The 19,927-nt window shown below is 38.6% G+C and overlaps 3 protein-coding genes and 1 pseudogene across 5 annotated transcripts; 3 read left to right on the top strand and 1 right to left on the bottom strand.

Annotated features, from left to right (window-relative positions):
* The first annotated feature begins 2,035 nt into the window (after positions 1–2,035).
* Positions 2,036–3,279, top strand: LOC120112796 (metallothionein-like protein 1 pseudogene; annotated as a pseudogene). Its single transcript, XR_005514440.3, has 2 exons — positions 2,036–2,185; positions 2,906–3,279. The product of XR_005514440.3 is annotated as a metallothionein-like protein 1 pseudogene (transcript).
* Positions 3,280–4,224: 945 nt separating this feature from the next.
* LOC103697874 (mitochondrial import inner membrane translocase subunit Tim9) lies at positions 4,225–7,365 on the top strand. Its single transcript, XM_008779817.5, has 2 exons — positions 4,225–4,481; positions 6,859–7,365. Exons 1-2 carry the CDS (start codon positions 4,387–4,389, stop codon positions 7,043–7,045), a joined length of 282 nt encoding a protein of 93 aa, XP_008778039.2. The 5' UTR covers positions 4,225–4,386; the 3' UTR covers positions 7,046–7,365.
* Positions 7,366–9,630: 2,265 nt separating this feature from the next.
* LOC103696871 (uncharacterized) lies at positions 9,631–16,062 on the top strand. 2 transcript variants are annotated; one of them, XM_008778598.4, is made up of 2 exons: positions 9,631–10,893; positions 15,752–16,062. In XM_008778598.4, exon 1 carries the CDS (start codon positions 9,803–9,805, stop codon positions 10,880–10,882), a length of 1,080 nt encoding a protein of 359 aa, XP_008776820.3. In that variant the 5' UTR covers positions 9,631–9,802; the 3' UTR covers positions 10,883–10,893; positions 15,752–16,062. The 2 variants fall into 2 exon arrangements, 1 of the variants encoding a protein (XP_008776820.3); XR_003383532.3 differs by having other exon boundaries at positions 9,636–11,077.
* A 629-nt stretch (positions 16,063–16,691) lies between these two features.
* LOC103696880 (uncharacterized) lies at positions 16,692–17,623 on the bottom strand. Its single transcript, XM_008778604.5, has one exon. The coding sequence runs from the start codon at positions 17,482–17,484 to the stop codon at positions 16,825–16,827; it is 660 nt and encodes a 219-aa protein (XP_008776826.3). The 5' UTR covers positions 17,485–17,623; the 3' UTR covers positions 16,692–16,824.
* Between the last annotated feature and the right edge of the window lie 2,304 nt (positions 17,624–19,927).

Raw genomic sequence — 19,927 nt, forward strand, 5'->3', positions numbered from 1 at the left:
TTCACCTTGATATGATTTCAGCACAATACCTCTCTAAAATCTGAAAGAAGAAGAGCTATATAGCTTGAGCAAAGAAATAGACTAATTACTTCGGAGGCATGGAAAATTTTATTTTTTTTGTAATTGTTTAGGAGTGAGTCATGCTTACTAGTAAGAATCACCATTAGCAGACACCAAATGTGATGATTTAAGAAACACCAAATGTTAACAACTTGTTCATATCTCTGAATTGTGCGCAGGCAACAAGTATGTTATTTCCTATTAACATAGAATAAGAATCTCTACAGGAGGCAAAACAAATTTCTCTGCTCATTTCTCTGTTCCTTTAACAACTATTTTATGTTGGAGTGACAGAAGAGGTGATGCAATTATGATGCTAATCTTGCAAGTGGAGATTATATGATTAGTGATAGAGCTTAGTCTGACCAAATTTAGTTATTATATATTTGATAATCCAGTAAAAGCTTGCTGAGCCTCTCAAGTCACCCTCAGATAAATCTTTTCTTCTTCATTTATAATGGTTGACATGAAAAGAAATAGAAAACAAACGAGTTTGGACCTTTTTTTTTCAATAAAAAAAACCTGGCGTCCATGATGGATTATACGTTAAATTCGACTGTCTTGTTCAATAGTTCATGGAATGAAACATTATAAAATAAAAGGCATTTCTAGATAATATCACGACCAATGCTTTGTAGGAGCATAATCCATCAAATATATCAAATTTCATCAAATAACTTGATACTATTAAACTAAACCCCATCAGAATAATCTATAAGATTAACACAATTCATTTGTATTACAAACATCAAAATCGGAAAGGCAATCACCCTGCTTAACAAGGAAATAGATATTATGATAATTCAAAATTCAATAATTCAAGCCTACAAATCACAGGCATCATAAGTGTTTAGTTTATTAATTTACTCAACGAGAAAGAAAGATATTAAAATACAATTGCAATGATTATGACCTCCACCAAATATGGATGCCAGAGATGTCTCGTCAATTAGCTTGATAATTGTGAAAATAATAATAAAATTCAAATAATTTAAAACTTATTTTGACCTGGACAAAGACTTAAAAATTACATCGTCACAATTAAGTATAAGTTCTGCCTGCCTAGATAACTTCTAAGTAATTAATGTTATACGACACAACTATTTTACGTTGCAATGACGTAAGAGGTGATGCAATTATAGCACTATTCTTGCGAGCAGAGATTGCATGACCGGTGATAGAGCTTAGTTTGACCAAACTTAGCATTTATCTATTTGATAATCTCAAGCGACATATTTTAGCCTCTCAAGTTATCCTTAGATACATATTTTCTTCTTCATTCCTAATGGTTGACACGAAAAGAAATGAAAAACAAATGAGATTGGATTTTTTTTAAAATAAAAAAGATGGCATCCTGCGATGGATTAGAGGTTACGTTCGATTTTGTCATATTCAAAAGTTAATGAAATAGAATACTTTTCGTGAAAACGAAAGCAATTCCAAATAAAATCGCAACTAATGCTTGGTAAAAATATGACCCATAAAATATATCAAATTTCATCAGATAAGTTGCTTGGTTGCTCTCATAATGCATAGATACTATTAAATTGAACCCTATTAAAATAATCTATAAGAATAACACAATTCACCTATATTATAGACATCAAAATTGGAACGACAATCAGCCTGCTTAATGAGGATATAAATATTATGTAGTTCAAAATACAATAGTTCAAGCCTACAATTAAGGCACCATAAGTGTGTACTTTACTAAGTTACTCATTGAGGAAGAAAGCTATTAAGATACAACTGCAATGATTTATGACCTTCACCAAAGATGGTGCTGGAGATGTCTTGTCAAATAGCTTGCAAGCTGAGAAAATAAGAATAGAATTAAAATAATTTAAAATTTAAAATTTCCACTCTGCAATTTAGACCTCTTCAAAAGTGTATTAGATTTAATAATAGAATGTCATGAAGCATGGCCTAATCACAAAAGTTTCTTTTGTCCCTCTCCTCCTTCTATATATAGTTTTGGTCCTCGGCCTCGACCTTAGCCCCATCCTTACAGGTTTTTTCTGCTGTATTTCTTTGTATTATTTTCATATTAAGAGGAAAAAATGTCTTCTTGTGGAGGGAGCTGTGGGTGTAGATCTAGCTGCAACTGCGGCGGTGGATGCGGAGGGTATAAATATCACTAATATAATTAATCTTCAACTATGTTACTATTTTTCATAATCTCATTATTATGTGTTTCTTTATTTTTCATTACTAGTGGCATATGGTTCTTTGTAGCCTACGAATTGGTCTTTTGGTTGTGATAAAGAGTTTCTGCAGGTTTTTGCCCTTTTAACTGATATCACTATTCTCTCTTCTTTAATTAAGAGGGACTAGGACTATGTATAATGTTTTTTTCAGTTATGGATATGGGAGGCATGAGATTTATCAGCTTGATCATTTGAGGATTTAAAGATACATTTTCTTTTCCTTTTAGTGATGTATGCAATTCCTATTGTCACCCTTTAGAAAAAGGGTAGTGTATTCATGCAAGGAAAGAAAGAGGTCTATCTTATTTATTATTTTTCTTGTATGAGATATTATATGCTATTTTGCTGAAGGTTTTTCTATTCTAGTGCTTCTTATGGATCAACTTAATTTTTTTGTGATTCCAACAGTACCTATTGTCCTTCAAAATTTACGACAAGTTCACCCTTTTCTTACCTTCTGAATTTTTAGTGTGCAACTTGTTTTTTTTTTTTTGTGTATACTAATTTGATTCTTTATTTTTATTTTATTTTCTGCTTTTGTTTATGCTTATGTTTTGTATGACAAATTTTAGTTAAATGGAACTCTTCGGCTTTTGTTTTGTTGATTATATGTTGTTAAAATGAGCTGGGTCTTGCAGGCACTTGGAAGGTTTCCAGATGGCTGCTGGCTCCCATAGTGAAGGTTGCAAGTGTGGATCCAGCTGCACCTGTGACCCCTGCAATTGCAAATGAGGAGGCTTGCCTTAAAAGTGAGAAACAAGTACTAGGTTTGCAGACTTGTGAGTGTGGTGTGGTGTTTGTGTCAAGAGTTCAGACTCTAGTGTTTTAAATAAGAGGCCATGGCTACAAATTGCATGATGAGTTCCTCTTGGTATAGTTGTTCCTGTGGCCATCATGTATTGTGGTTGCTAAAGCTGCTGCCTATGGTGTGCTTGCTCTATTGTATGCTATTGTTGGTTTGAACCAAAAGTTGTATATTGATTGGAACTAGCTATATGAAAAGTTGGCTCTACTTGTGGGTTGTCCAAGGAGGTGGTCTATCTTCTTGCGGTCCAAAACTTGCTTGGCCTGTACTTTTTGATAGATTCATGGCTCTGATTGAAAAGGTGCATGGTTAAGTGATTCACCATCATCATTCTGGTGAGTAGAGACTAGTCTATATATTTTTAAGTAGAGCACATACATTGTGATAAGCATAGAATGCAGAAGAGAGCATAGGACTTGCTTAATTAACTCTACTATTAGAGCACTGGTATACATGGAAAAAACACATGAAAATTAGAAAGGTCCGACAAGTATATATCATGAAAGATCCTAAATTCCTGATTGAGAAGCTATCCACTCTTTTATACCATGGATTTTTCGCATTACTCCATGCCAACGTATAGTTATAGCTCCTATAAATAAGTTTAAGAAAATGAGGAAAGAGTGATGAGATGAAAGTGAAACAGAAATCTTAGAAGCTTGCTTATCCAATGTTTCATTTCCCATGATACCGTAAATAAGGGAAGCTCGTCTCAATATGGGCCTTCCTCGATCTTATTTAACTGAAATGACGAGAAAATATCAGCAAATTATTTTATCTTGCTTCATTTTTCTAACTCTTTATATGCCATAACCTATAGGAATTTTTTGGCATTGAATCCCACACTTAAGCTTTTCAATTTTCCCCATGGAGATAACTGCCTCCTCCCTATGGAGTCATGATGTTGTTTTGGTTTGATCACAAAATCTGTGATAAAAATGAGACATATTTCAGTGGAAAATTTTTCAAATTTATGAAATTATATATGAACATTTTATTTCTTTAATGTCTATAAGAGTGAAATTATTATTATTATTATTATTATTTGGATAGAAAGAGAGGTGATCCACCTAGAATTTATTCATATCAAAAGGAGAAAATATAAGAGTGATCCACCAAGCCCAAGCCCAAGCCCAAGCGGTCACTAGATAGGCCTCAAGTGTCAGCCCGGACACATGCGGCCCTGATGGAAGCAAAGATGTTAGCTAGGGTTTTCGTCTTTTAGAGCTCCCACTCCCGTTCGCCCCCAAAACCCTTGAAACCCATCTTGAAAGTGAGAGAGAGAGAGAGAGAGAGAGCGAGGAGGAGGACGAGATGGACAAGAGCATGCTGGGAGATCTGGACTCGCTCCCTGAGGAGGATAAGATCAGGATGTCCTCGATGATTGACCAGCTCCAGATCCGCGACAGGTCTTCTCCTCCTCCATCGATTCTTCATTCCTCTTGACTTTTTTTTTTAAATCTCCTTCTGGATCTCTTCATTCTTTGAAATGTTTGCTATATGACGTCCTGGCATGATTACTGAAGCTTACATAGCCGTCTTCTCATGAGGCTGATCTCATCATTTGTATCGATCTCATTTTTTCGGTTTCCCCTTCGTTCTGAAATTTATTTAGGAGAAAAAACGCAATTTGAATACGAAATTAGAAGGCAATATTTCCCTTGGCTTTAATTAGTTAGGGCGGGATCAAAAGATTGAATTTTTCCTTTTAGTTAAAGTGGTTTCTGGCTTAAAAGGGATCCTTCTAATAAATTATCGCGGGTTAAAAAAATCGAAGGTTTGATTGTCTCTGTTTTGTCTCGAAGTTAGGCAAGAGACGTCCAAGGATAGGAATTCCACTCATAAGCTGATAATTCGGTGCCGGCACTTAGCACAATATATTTGTTAAAATTTTATAGTGGTTACTGGTAATTACAGTTTTGGAGAGAAACTATGGTAATTACCTGGTCACTGATCCAATAAAATCTTTAAAAAACAAATGAGATATTATGTACTAGCGGAGATAAGTTGCAATGTCCATTCTGAAAAAGCAAGGGTTATGTGAATTACCATCATTACTTTAAAATTTAGCTCATAGACCATGTCATAATGGAGATTGTCTTGACTTTGTTGCACTTCTCAGTTTGCGCATGTTGTTTGTGCTGTGAGTATAAGCCCTTTACTTTCATTCTTTTTGCTCGTGGTGTGTCGTATTGGAACTACAAATTTCTTCTTCAACCTTCTTGTTATGTAATGCTTGTGTCTTCTGTAACAATTGCTAGAGTTCAATATTATTCTCTTTAGTTTCGACCATCAAAATAACAATTTATGCATGGAAGTCAACCACAAAGGATATTTTCATGTGTTTGGTTGCAAGAAGAGACTCATACGAAAACCAATTTCTCCCTAAAAGCCAGTTGCCATGGTGTTAACATTGCAGGAATACTAAAATTGGAAAGAGCAATTAATTGGATTTTCTAGAACCTGAGAGTCATTTGCAGGGAAACTCACAGCAAAGGAAAGGAACATGAAAGTATTCTCAATGGAATACAAAAAGTGAGTTTTTTAAATGTTTGGTTAACTATAATCAAATGCTAATTCCTATTTTTTTTGGGTCTATTGGTACCCTTAAGATAAATTTCCATGGATAAGGTTTCTGATATCTTTTTATGAAGTGACTGTTAAGTTCTGATCATTTGAAATTGCAATTGAAGTCAAGAGGCCTAAAAGGCAATTTTTTGAACTTTGAAGCCATATTTCTAAGATTATGCAAGCAAAAGATACCATGGACTATATCAGATATGTATCGCCTTTTACATTGATCACTGGTCTAGAAATTAATGCTGCAAGAAGACTGTCAACAAGCAATTGATTGGCCATCTAAGAAAAGAGGATGAATTTTACTTGGTTCGCTTACTGAGGTCCATTCACGATTTGTCTGTTTCAATAGTTTTCTGGTCACCATTCCAATATTGCTGAATAAAGGAATGAAGCACCTTCCCCTCTTCTCTTCCTGTCTGTTGCTATTAGGCCATACATTGTTATGTTATACAGGAACTTAATGTCGATTGCCTACTCTGAAATTCAAGGATTGCTAGGTTTAGAGGTAGCATCGTTTCTTGAAAGATGTAAATAAACGTGGATAGTGCATTATGACACATGACCGACGCAGAGGTCTCAGTTATAAATAATTCGAGGTTAATTTTCCTACTGAAGGTGACATTATATTTTTGTTGAAGTATGTTACAACTCTAATGTCATATTGACTAGCTAAGCATATGGATCAATTTAGTCAACAATATCTGTATGGCATACTTTCTCTTCTGCTCTCTGCCTGGAAGTATCATCCTTAACGTTATATTTTTGTTTAGCACAGTAACGATTTTAAGTTCATTTTTTGAATAGGTGGGGACATGAGGTGGCTTAATCAATGCTTTTTCTTCCTTTTTCTTTTTTTCTCAGTCCACCTGGTTCTTTGTTCCCAAATAGAAACTTGTAGTAGAGCATTTATATAAGAATATGCTCGATCAGCATGGCTCGAGACCAAACACATGGTGGTCCTGAAGCATGGATGGCAGACCAGTTGGTGGCACGGTTTGTTTCCTACATGCTGTGTAACTAGCATCTGAAGATACTGCTTGACTGTATTGTCATCAAGCTAAATAAATTGACCGATTTCTCTAACAAATTGGGAGATGGTCTTGATATGAAGCGCACACAATATCTGCTGAACTGCTGGTTAGATGACAATAAAGGTCTAGCCTGTTGCCAGTTTGGTTCTAACTTATTATTTATGTTATCTTGCAGTTTAAGAATGTATAATTCACTGGTAGAGAGATGCTTCTCTGATTGCGTGGATACCTTTCGGCGCAAGTCTCTTGATAAGCAGGAGGAGACGTGCGTCCGCCGATGTGCAGAGAAGTTCCTGAAGCACTCTATGAGGGTTGGAATGAGATTTGCAGAGCTCAACCAGGGTGCTGCCACGCAGGATTAGACCCCATTCATTTCAAAAGAACAAAGTCGCTGTGATTCTGTGATTCTTTCAGAAATCACTTCAGTTCCAATACTGTTTTTATGATACACATATTCTTTTGCAACATATTTATTTCTCAATGGTTATACCCTTGCTGAAGGGGGATGAAGGAATTTTTGATTTTTTTCTCGATGGAGATTGAGTGGTCAAATGTTGCAACGAGTTTCTGACTTGGCAGGTTAAAATTCCCTAATTTCAGTATGGTGAATGCTCAATTGTGGTATTCCTGATCTATATAGTCTTGCATCAGCAACCACATTAGCATTTGCAGTTGTTTGTTATCAGCATGTGTGACGAATAATGTTCTGAAGTATTATCCAGTGAAGAAGGGAGTAATATGAAATATTTCATTCGAAATACAGAAAATAAATTAAAATACAGGGAATCATGATTGTGTTGCCTGAAGTTCTGTTAAATTTTGCTTTACCTAAAGAACATGTGAAAAGCTTTTCTTTTTGCATCAAAAGTGTTTGGGTGGCACACACTGTAAGTCATTTTTTCACTTTCATCTTATTTTATGTTCATATTGTATTGAATTTAGAACCAAGCAAAGCTCGTGTGCTTGGCAGCCATTTTTTCGCAATCTGTTTGGGGTGGGTCCTCGTCGCTCCTCTACCAAATAGCTTTGATAATTGCTGATCAAACTTGTCCTATGTTTTGTCCATCAAAATTTTCATGATCAACTGAATCATGCCTACCCAACTATGATATGGTTTCAAGCTATGCTTTGCATTTTGTTTCACCATCTTGGTACCATCAATGACCTGGTCTGCCGTCTTTTTTCTTTTTTTTTTTTGTGGTACAACGGTTGTTTATATCATTCTAGCATGAGCATAGAAAGAAGATAACAAAACTATGCAGAGATGGCTCCCAGACAAGACCAGTGGATCTCTTCTGAATGCTGGGCAGCGAAGGAGGCGATCCAGTCTACTGTCCTATTTATCTTTCGAAACATATGTATATTTTGGAAGGCGCTACAATCCTCCACCATCTGAAGCAAGTCACAAAGCAGGAGGTTTTCATCTTCTCCTCGCCCCCTGCCTTGTAACCTCTAGATTACCAAGACTGAGTTTCTCTCGAGGATGATGTGGTCCGCCCTCAATACTCGCCTGAGATAAGTGATGCTTTTCCATGCTGCCCTGAGCTCCACCCTTATGGCTGTCATCCCACCGATGTGTCGCCCCCAGCAACAATCAGACTAGTATTATGGCTCTTGATTACAAAAATCCATACCAACTCTACCACCATCACCACTAGTATTGCCATCGAAGTTCACCTTGATATGGCCAGGAGGTGAGGGCCCTCAAGAAGCAAGAATGAATCTGGGCGCTATAATAGTAGGGTGAGGGTCCTAGATGTCCCCGACCATCGTAGGTGAAGTCTCCATGGTAGCCTTGGCAAGCTCAGCGACCTGGATGGAGGCTCTCTCCACTATTTTCCCCGGAGGAACACATTTGTCTTCAAAGACTCTGTAGTTTTTATCTAACCATATGTGATACGCCAAGTAGACCTAGGTAATGCCCCGCACTGCTGTCCTCAGACTCCTCATGGCCTTCCGAATCTGGGATAGTAGCTCCTCTACAGAACGAATGGACTGAGGTAGGGGAAGTGTGACCCTCCTCCATGTCTGTACTGCTCGTGGGCACCCCAGTAGGACGTGGCTAGTGAACTCCTCTATATCATGAAACCATCCATAACTCGGGGCAATCTTGATTCCTCGCCCAACTAATACTCTTCTGGTCGGAACACACCCCCAAGCTACCTTCTATATGAACAAGGCCACTCAGGGGTGAATATACATCCTCTAGATCCATTTACCATCCAACTGCCGGGTAGTGACTCCTCCGAATGCTACCTGTAGGTCCGTAGCCCGCACCATGGCCCTACATGTGGCCACCCAAACCAGTCTATCCGGCGTCTCCCTAGACGATGGTGGGATATCCAGTATCCTCTCCACCATCTATTCTCCAAAAACCTCCATTATCTGCACCTCATCCTACTTGCTCTCCCCCTAGCTGATCAGGTCGCTGACTCTGCAGCCCTCCAATTTTGTTGAGTCAACCAGGGTCGACACCTTATAAAGCGGTAGCTCTAACACTCACCTATCCCCCAATATAGCAATGAATCAACCATTACCAATCACCCATCTAATCTCCGTGAGCACAGTCGGAGCATAAGAGCAAATCTCCTTTGACATCGCTTGACATGACTTAAACATAATCTATTTTTATAAACTCGAATATTACATGTCTCATACATTGGAATACTATATATATATATATATATATATATATATATATATATATATATATATATATATATATATATATGAGTGTTTCAGTTCGAAGAAGTTAAATAAATGGGGTGAAGCAAACGAAAATATGTGAATTTATCGGTTTGAAGCAATTCAATGCTTTCAGCATCTCGATCACCGCCTAAATTATCACATCAGGCCTCAAAAAATAAACGGACGGCAGTGATCCTCCCACCGTCACCGTGTCCCCCGTAACTATGTCCGATATAGGGAAGCAACGGGATAATTAGCCGGACCAAACCAAACCGTTATGAAAACCAAAAAATCGTTCTTTTCTCCTTATCCTATCTACGAGAGCCTCGTTTGACCTCTGTCCTCCCAATTCGTTACCCTAACCTTCGAATTTGCCCTCTCAGAAACCCTAACCCAAGAATCCATCTCCGCCTCCTCCATCGGCCGCCAAGATGCCGGCGACGGCGGGAAGGGTGCGGATGCCGGCGAACAACCGGGTCCACAGCAGCGCTGCTCTCCAGACCCACGGGATCTGGCAGAGCGCCATCGGCTACGACCCCTACGCCCCCACCAACAAGGACAAGGACGAGTCCAAGGGCGGCGCCGACCACTCCGGCAAGGCCGACGACGACGGCGACGACGGCGCTGAGAACGCCTACGCCAGCTTCCAGGGCCTCCTCGCCCTCGCCCGCATCACTGGGTCCAACTCCGACGAGACCCGCGGCGCCTGCAAGAAGTGCGGCCGTGTAGGCCACCTCACATTCCAGTGTCGCAACTTCCTCAGCGTCAAGGATGACAAGGACAAGGACGCCGAAGCCCTCCAGACCGCCACAGCCGTCTTCGAGAAGATCAAGAAGGCCGCCGGGAAGAAGGGTGAGGGGGAGGAGAGCGAGGAGGAGGACGACGAAGAAGAGGAGAGTGAGAGCTCGGATTCTGATGTGGATCCGGAGATTGAAAAGATCATTGCCAAGAGATTCGGAAGGAAGAAATCTTCTTCCACGAAGAGATCGCTGGCGGAGCAGGACTCAGGGGAGGATAAGAAGGGGAGTCGGAGGAGGAGAGGGCGGTCAAAGAAGAGGAGCGGGAAGAGGTCGATACGGAGCGAAGAGACTGATAGCGAGGTGGAGGATGGGAGGAGGGAGAAGAGGAGGCGGCAGCGTAGGGGTTTGGATGATGATGAGGAAGAGGAGGATGGGGGTCATAGGCACAGGAAGAGTAGGAAGGAGAAGAAGAGGCGTAGAAGCCATCATAAGAGGGATGAGTCTGATGATGAGTCATCAGAAGAGTCTGATGGGAATTGCCGCCTTAAACGAAGGCATGGAAGGAAGTACGTGTCTGAGAGTCACTTAGATGGTAGTGATGGATCACTGGATGATCGGAAGAGGTCCAGCAGGCACCACGAGGGCCGGAGGAAGAGGAGGGCTGCTTCCTCTGAAAGTAGTGAATCGGATGATGAAGACTCTCGTGGAAGAAAGGGGAAGAAGCGGCCTGAGGGCAGGAGCAGGAACCATAGGCATAAAGAGAAGAATTGAACAAGGCAATGGTAATTACCTTGTGTCATTGATGCAACCTTTCCATTGCTAGTGATGCAGACTGTCTACTATCTTCAAGATTACATTGTTGGACGATACTGTTTACTATGATTTCCAGTATGCTTGGAGGTTACTAAATGTATTGTGATGGTTGACGTAATCTGCTCATGCTGAACCTTGCTATTGTCTACCCTGGTACAATGTCGAGCTTATTTATTTTTATTCTTGCATTCATTATTGTAGTGAAAATAACAGCTTGCGCTGCTATGGCCGTGTTCTAGAAAATCCTTAGAGCTCATGTCTACTCTATTCTCTCCCGGTATTTTATCAAGTTTAGTCTTCTTTGTCTTGTCTGATTATTTTTTTGCAATTGTAAGACCTCTTCAACCTGTGGCATGTTATAGAAACTCTGAATTTGCATACTCATCATGAAATTTAGTAAGCTGGTCAACAACTGTATAAGTGTGCTTAAAGTGAAGTGGTGTTAAATAATCCGCCATGCATTTGAATAGGCTTATCCTATATTGAAGAAGGATCTTTATTTTTAATAATTAACTGAAGAATCTAAGTCAACAAAGGGAATATCATGCTCCAGAGATACATGTTATCTGATTTTAGATCAGATTTACAATTTTCTCTGAAAACTGAAATCTCAAAACATAATTTCAGATCCGAGGATAGAAAATGAACATTGATCCATGAGAGTCTATCCTATCATAGGAAATGAGAATAGTCCTCAATGCTTGAGTGGTTCCATACACAATCAAAAGAATTAAAACCTTGTCTTATATTCCGATAGTCTGTGAAAAATGAACAAATGGGAATTCAATAGCAATTGATAATTTTCTAGATGTAGTTTGAACATGTAAGGCCACTAAAACAAATCTCAAACTAGCGATATTATTCTGCTCAACTAGAATTGTTTTTAAAGATTGTAGGTGGCAGCAGATTGCTCGCTATAGGGCCACTTGGTGCCTACGTGCTGTAGGCATCTAGAGGTCAAGGTAGTCAAAAAATTATAAACTAAAAAAGTTAAACAAGGACTTAGGAAAAATGTAAAACAGATAGTTATAATCTATAAATATGAAACAGTAAATACTAATCCAAATTAAATGCAACAGGTCTATATAAATTACACTTGGCAACATTGAATACTAATTCATAAATTGATCTCATCCTTCGTACTAAAACTTGTAGTAGTAAGGTGGGCACCTAGGTAGCCCTTCTAGGGTCCAAGGTGGCAGTTTTTCAAAACATTGCGAACTACTTTATTATTAATGACTGTCTAAATATGATTCTTAAGGCCACCAAAGAACTGCAAAATGGTGCCCACCTAAACAAAACAAACTCTAGTTTGACCCAATTATTAGTTGCTATAGATTCCCCTATGCCCCCTATTTTTAGACTCGAGTGATCTTCTGAACAAGTTTTAGTATGCCTAAAATGGATGGTGTCTATTCATTTATGCCTCTGTAATGGCTAGTGATTCATGCTATAGTTTTTTTGAGCAAAAAACTCATCTTATTAGTTTTGATTGGAATATTTTTATTCCAGCTAGAGTATTTTGATCTTGGCCGAACTTGATTCTGTATAAGCTTCAACGATTTTGGCAAAGTTTTGTCAGAACTAGCTGGCTTCAATTCCACTCCAGTTGGTTTCTGTTGAATTAGCAGTGGTCAAATTAGACGTATATGTTTGTCCTTCTCTCCTTGCGAGTGCATTATAGCAAATCTAGCAATTAAGTGTTTCAAGCTAGAAGATTACACTTAGATTTTGTATGTTTTGAAAAGATTGTTACATATTTTTGGGTTTCTTGGAAATATTGTAGGAAGTACTTCTTTTTAACCACTTTCAACTGTATCAGGAGGCTTCTCATTTGTAAAATAAAAGAAGATAAACCATAATTCAAATATTTACTTGATAAAAGATATAGAAGAAATTGTAATGCACCATATCTTATCTTCCTTTTTTAACATCAGTCTGCCTTTATTCTGTTAACAAGTTTATAACCCCTGCATAAATTGGACAAAAAGGTTTCTAATATCTGGGGATTGTTTCAACTTGCCTCCAGATCCATCTGAATTTGAGTTATGATGTTGACATTTTCATATTCAAAACTTATTAATGAATGCAGTTATCAAACAATTGGATGAGTAATAGAATGGTGCAAACTCCTTTGCTTATGTTGCTTATGATCGAATGATAATACCTCAGAAGGTCATATGGGTGATATAGGAGAAGGTCATAAATATGACATAGGAGAATCAGCTAAAATGGATCCATGTATTGCTCAACAACCATCATTGAAGGCACAAAAGTTGCCCCATTAATATATATTATTTGCAGCAGATACTCTTGGATAAAGTCTCTATGGAATGGATCTTGTGGATCTTTAAGAATCCCTTCTGGAAGTTTTGTGCTTACAAATAGGTGAAGATGATGACTGGTTTGGGAATTAGATGCATTTCTGTCAGATGGCCTTTTTTTCACTTAGTCATCAACTTTATTTTTCATGGTGTAAAGCTGCGGTATAACTCTTGCAAGTGAAAAATGTACTTCTACTTTTATACACTTAGCTTATCATGGAAGTATTATTTTGTGTTGCATCTCTACATGGACACATGTTGGAAGAGAATACTTTTGGGTTCATATGTTAAGAATTTAATTAATTCATGAAAACCTGTTAGATAGATTATGGTGAGCAAATACGAATGGTAAAATGATTTTTGTTTGAAAATATTTCCGATATTTAAATTTTCATGCAATTTAATGAAAAGCTGAACTTTCATCTTCAAATTGTACTTGTAAGTAAATTGTTGTACTTATTGAAGGAGGCGTAAAACTGCAAATTTTGTTAATTAGTACCAGGGCTGCAACTTGCCATACGGTGTTTTGGGTTGGTAGAGTATCCATCACCTGGAAGACATCAAACTTAGAACCAATTTCAATTACTTAAGTTTAGCCATTGTTGTATTACTGATTTTTTATCGGTGATTTTTTTTATTTTCCGTTATTTATAAAAAAAATAACTATATCTTCATCTGCTTTACTGACATGTTTAGGTTCAAAGATTTTGCATCTTCATTCCATCTTTTAACTTACCTATCATTCTGCAAAAGTTAGTTCACTGAAAATAGGACATTCAAAGGAAAATTAAGTTTTCGTAGTTTTTTTTCTGTTAAAGCTTATATGACAACTTAGAACAAAAAGTTTATTTTGAACGATTCATAAACCAGATGTGGTTTATGAACTGCATTGACTACATCATGTTTTACTTGCTTTTTTTACTGTAATTCTCTAAGCTACAAGAAATGCTGAGTTAAACTTGAGACTAATCATTAAGTGCTACAAGATGGTTTCCTCACCTTAAAATCTGGATGATGGCATGAATTATCTTCAACTATCCATTAATCGACCTTCCCATGTAGTGTCTCTTATTAATCTTCCTCTTAAAGGAAATCATGCCATATGCACTATCATCTGATCTTATACACATTTCTTCTAGTTCTGCTCTGTGAGCTCGTTGCTTTGAGCCACTGAAGCTTCTCACTGTTTGTTCATGGCTTGAGATCTTCATTCATCGTTAGGCAAAGATATTTGTTTGGTGTTTTTTTACTGACTTCTTGAAATCAATCAGTTGTGAGAAAATTATTAGTTTGATCTTGCATTAAGTTCTCCTGCAATTATGTCCTTGTATCTGAGGTTGAAATTGTTCATGTACAATTGTACATGATTGAATTGAATCCATATGGAGATGAGGTTCCTTCTGGCACATGTTGGTTCAAATAAATATATTTCACAACTGTAACAAGTGCCACTTTGTAATTGAAAACCTGTGTTTAAGAGCTTCCAGCATGCCCCTGCCCCCACCTCTTTTTCATCTCTCTCTCTCTTGCTATAGTTATTTTATTTTGGATTGATTTCTATTGAAGGGATTTCCTTTAGCTGCAGCTGTGTAAAGCGTTATACCATGACATGTCCAGTTTGTAGGGAAATTTCAAACTAGAGAATTTGGAATTATTACTTTTGTTTATTTATTTTTAAGTTTGCATTTCTTCTGATTGTATTTGAAAATGTAAATTAAAGATCTTGCTCATCTAAGAAGTTGTAGAACAACCAAGTGGCATTTATTTTGCATCTTTATAAAATGGCATTACAAAAGTCGAAAAATGACGATGAGGTAGACTGTTTCTTTGATAACATATGATCTTTACTTTTGCATCTATTCTTTGCATTTGTGATTTACCTGGTTGTAATTATCACATTAGTTTATAAGTGGTTTCTGAGTTCCTTCGACTTAATGTTTTAAACCCCCTTAATTTACGTACATCAATAGTTTTGTGGTAGGGGAAAAGCTTGAACCAGAACTTCTCTTTGAACATAATATCTAGTACCGGTTCATGATGCATATTTGTTATTAATGAGATTGTTGCTTTCAAGTTCTTAGTTACATCATAATGCACCCAGTGAGCGGTGTTTGCAGGACCTTGGTAATTGGCATCCAAAAAGTGATGATTTGGCAAGTCATGTAATCTTGCTGATCCCGTATGGATAGTTTATGATTTTAGACAATGTAGTTGATGGGGGCAGGACACGCTGGTCCCCTGCAAAGCATCTCTTTTATGAAGTCACAGGTTTGATGCGAGCACATCGTGACCAAATTTTGTTTACTATCTCATGGATTGCTTCTTGGAGGATAGGTCATCTAAGCTGTTTTTCTTGCTTATAAATTGTACTTGTGGCAAATCATTGTGGATGGTGCATTATCCTCAGATTTGCTTGTTTCACAGTGGACCTTATTCTATACTGTGTTCAGCTTGGCATAAGTGTGAAGTTTTGATTATTATCGTGTTTAACGTCTTTTTTCAGGTGATGAATTATCAGGGACGTCTGTAAAGTTCCACTCGGGCGAAGATATTCCTAGGCTGATAGTTCCTGTTTATCTCATAGGGATTTGCAGCTCTAGCTTCGAAAAAGAATTTGTAGCTATGCTTTGCATAAGTGGGAACAAAAGATGTGGACGTACCTGTTGCATATAGCCAGGTACCTCTGGCAGCCTGATCATATATTTGTGATGAGATACCCCAGGAAACCTTTTTCAATTTGTTGCCTGTGTGATTTATATGATGTAATTCGACTTTCCTGTTTGACATCTTTTTAAAATGTTTTAATTGACATTACTGCTGCCGTTTCTCATGTATTCACTTGATGGCTTGAAGGTGATCAAGCCGTGTGCCTTCTTCCATCCATTCTAATGTCAATGTCCAAATACCCAAGGGACCCCATAGATCTTGTAAACACTTTCCCTTCACAAACAATGGAAACAGCACCACAAGGTTCCTATGACTGCTCCCTACCTAAAGCATCTCGCTTTCTCAAAGATTATGTACCAGCTCGCCTTCACCCCACATGGGATTCAGCTCCCACCGCCAAGAACAAATTTAAGTAAACAATACAAATTGAAGGATTCAAAGCACCTTGTGGTGAGAGATGAGCTTAATTTCTTTCCCATGATAACACTTCCAATATTACGAGCACCAGCCCCAGGAAAAGTGAACATTCACCATCAGGTAAAGCACGCTGCATGAAGCAACCATTTTAAACAGAGACAGACAAGCAGTTCTCATCTATTGATGAAAATGGACAAAAAAATGTCAAGGCTCAAATGTTTACAGACAAAAGAGGACAGGGTTTTGTCTAAATTCGACTCAAACACAACTCTGCGCACTTCGTACTGGAGAAGGATTTTACAGTTTACACACACTTGATGAATGCATCGCAATAAGTGGGAGGACACAAGAAGGGTACATTGAAAAAATTCAAACAATTTCAAGATGTTCAAATTACCTTCTTAGTTGTGAATAATATAAGAAAAGTGTGAAAAAAAGAAGAGACTTGTGTTTCCTTGGAGAGAAACGCAGGGGAAGGGGAAGGGGAAAAACTCAATGCGCCATGGCGACCGGCGGTGGGAAGGTGATGCTCGGGTGGCTGGGCAACGCAAGCATTGCTGTGTGGTCCAAGAAATCTTTTAGAGCCGCCACTGCCTCCAAAATGCTTCTCAAATCATCAGCGCGTGAGAAGCCGGCGGCTCCCAACCGGCGCACAGCATAAACGTAGAAGGTCAGGCACCCTTTCCTGAACTTGAACCGTGCCATCTCGCATCCCGAGATCCCCCGAATGAGCTTCTTATTGACATCACCCAGAGGAATCATGGGTGGCCAGAGCTGGTCCGCAGCTGACTTCATGCTCTCGGACTCGAAGATGAAGAGAACAACCTTGGACTTGTTGGTGCCGAGGCCGAGGGTGAGCGTGTGCCATGCGTGGTGTGCTAAGATGGTGAAGTTGGTGGGCAAGTAAGTGGTGGCCGAAGGGAAGGGAAGGGTCCGGCACTGGCTCAGGAAGGAAGGGGGGATGTCGAGGAGGCGTAGCTGCTCGAGCGGCGTGGCTCGCCGGACGGTGAAGGACCTGACGACGAATTGCCCGCCGAAGCGGATGCCTTTGACATCAGAGCTTGGCTTGAAGTGAGGGTCCGAGGTGCATTTGTTGCGCTGTTGTTGTTGTTGCGGATTTTGTTGTTTGTGTTTCTCCTCCTCCTCAACCATGCTCGTGGTTTTGGTCTTCTGGTCGTTGGAGTTCTTTGTGCTGCCTGTGGACTAAAAAGTTATAATAAGGTTGCCGGTCAGGGGCCAAACTTCTTTTTCTTGCTTTGTTTTTTTGGTGCTACATCGCACTATGGTCAAAAGGGAAGGACCACCCACTTCGTAGTTCAGGCTGTAGTCGGTGACTCGTTTTCTTTCGAGTTGGTGATAGGAAAGCCGGATGTGGATGGTGGGTACTCTTCTAATTCTTTTTGATTCCTTGGACATTAATTATAATTGCACTTGCACCCGCAAATACGCATGCATGGCTTACAGAACTTATGTGATAGATTTCTAGTTGGTTCTCACATTAACCATGCGAGATCTTTGATCAGATGAAGGAAATTACAATTCTTTATCTGATATCTTGCGTGTGTAATGTTTTTTTCCTCTTCATTTCCCTTAAGATCAAAGCAAGAATACCAAAAACAAAAAAACTATAATGGCTTACTGGCTGGTTAGAATTGGATGGAGCCGTCGACCAGAGACCCATCAGCTACTTTCTTTGATGGCAGTAGGTATAAGTGAAGAACGGCACCTTCATGCATGCTTACATCATAACATGAGCTAAGCTTTCATCCATGCAACAGAGGAGCTACACCAACCACTGCTTGCTGTATAATAATACTTCGACACATCAAGTAAATGTATCATCTCTTTTCATTTTACCGGCGGCAGCTATACATGTTTGAGGTATCAATTTATAGTATAATTTTGTTTCATACGCAACATAACATGGTTGATTCTGCTATTTCTTATGGTGTCTCCCTTCTCCTCTATCAATGCAACATAAAAATTGTACTAGTAATGCTTATACATAAACTGGGCAACTTTCTTCTCCTTTTTTTTTCTCTAAAGAACTAACAACATAAGTATTGGAGCAGTGCTCTAAATCTCTGACAAGATAATCATCTCTTTTAGTGTTGGATGGTAGATCTGAACTTCCTATAATGTACTTGCTCTCTGCGATACAATGGATGTTCGATGGTTGCAAAGTTCATAAAAAGACATCTGAGTAAGGATCATCAACTGATACTATTATACAAGTGTGCATTCCATGCAGGATAATGAGAACCTTTTTTTATTAAATGGCAAAGCTTATTCAATGCCAACAAATATGATGACTCCTTTGAGTTTGTCACAACTCCACTTTCTCCAGCAAACGCCCCACATCTGTTTTATTTTCAAAAGAGGTGACTCGGCTGTCGGTGGATAATGGACTGTGGAATCTCAAGATGTTAGGTCACTAGGACCCTTCTGAACATGCCCACTAAAGCAAGCACTATCAATTCATGCAGTTATTAGTCCAAAGAATAGGAATGAGATATAGAAGAAAAGAAATTTCTTTATCACTGTACATCTTGAAATGGTTGATGACATCATAAAATTGATTGCCTTGAATCTTGATGCTGTTGGAAAATAACGCCCGACACTGATAATGAGAGGGAAACTAAACTGGGATCCATGTTCTATCATTTGTCATTAATGTAATATGTTCTGTAAGTTGGTTTCGGAACAAGGCACGGATGCTTCTGGATATGATTTAAATCCTAACTACATGGTTAAACCAAGAAAAATATGCAAATCCTAATGAACAGAAATGGAAACTCTGATAAAGAACACTATAAATTCACACTCTATATACCTCGAGTCAAAAATCATGACAAATGTGATTCGGCATAACCGAACAGAGAATAATATGCTTTAGGTGCATTTTGATTATATCCTGCAGCTACCACCAGTCTTGCAGCTTTATCTGAATAAGCTGAATTTTACATTCAGAAGTGAGGCGTGCACTTTGATTACTTATATCCTGCAGCTACCATCCAGTTATTATGTTCAGAAGTGAGGGGTGATATGAAGATAGAAAAAGCATTGGAAGGAACATCAGATGAGCATTGATCTATAACTAATGAAAACCAGCACTCATGCATGTAGAAATTATCGTCAAAATAAGCATCAGCCACTTAGAACACTCCAGATCCAACAATGATGTCCTAAGACCATGCGAAGTTAATAATGATCATCCTTGATCTGCCAATGTTATGTAAAAAAGGAACATGAATGTTAGACAATATCTTCTCCAATTCACTCGAAGATGAAACCATGAGCGTTCCATAGTATGAGTCTCAATGATGCAGCAAAAAGGTCCAGAAACTGCCAGATTCCCAAGATGAGTAAGCTCTCCCTCTCTCTCACTCTTTTTTTTTCCTCTCCCTCTAGAAAAGAAAAAAGTACGAAAAGGACCTAATTTGTAAGGAAGTTTATTGAAGAATGAGGTCAAGAATTACTTCCTTGGACTGTAAGTAGCTCCATGGCAAATCATTCGATGCATGAATGACCTCCTATACTGGACTAATAGAAATTCTAACTTCCATACAACAAATTGAGTAAAGAACCAGAAACA

This window comes from Phoenix dactylifera, chromosome 14 (assembly GCF_051530095.1).
Source record: "Phoenix dactylifera cultivar Ajwa chromosome 14, Ajwa_hap1_PhDact_Kaust_v1.1, whole genome shotgun sequence".
Taxonomy (NCBI): Eukaryota; Viridiplantae; Streptophyta; class Magnoliopsida; order Arecales; family Arecaceae; genus Phoenix; species Phoenix dactylifera.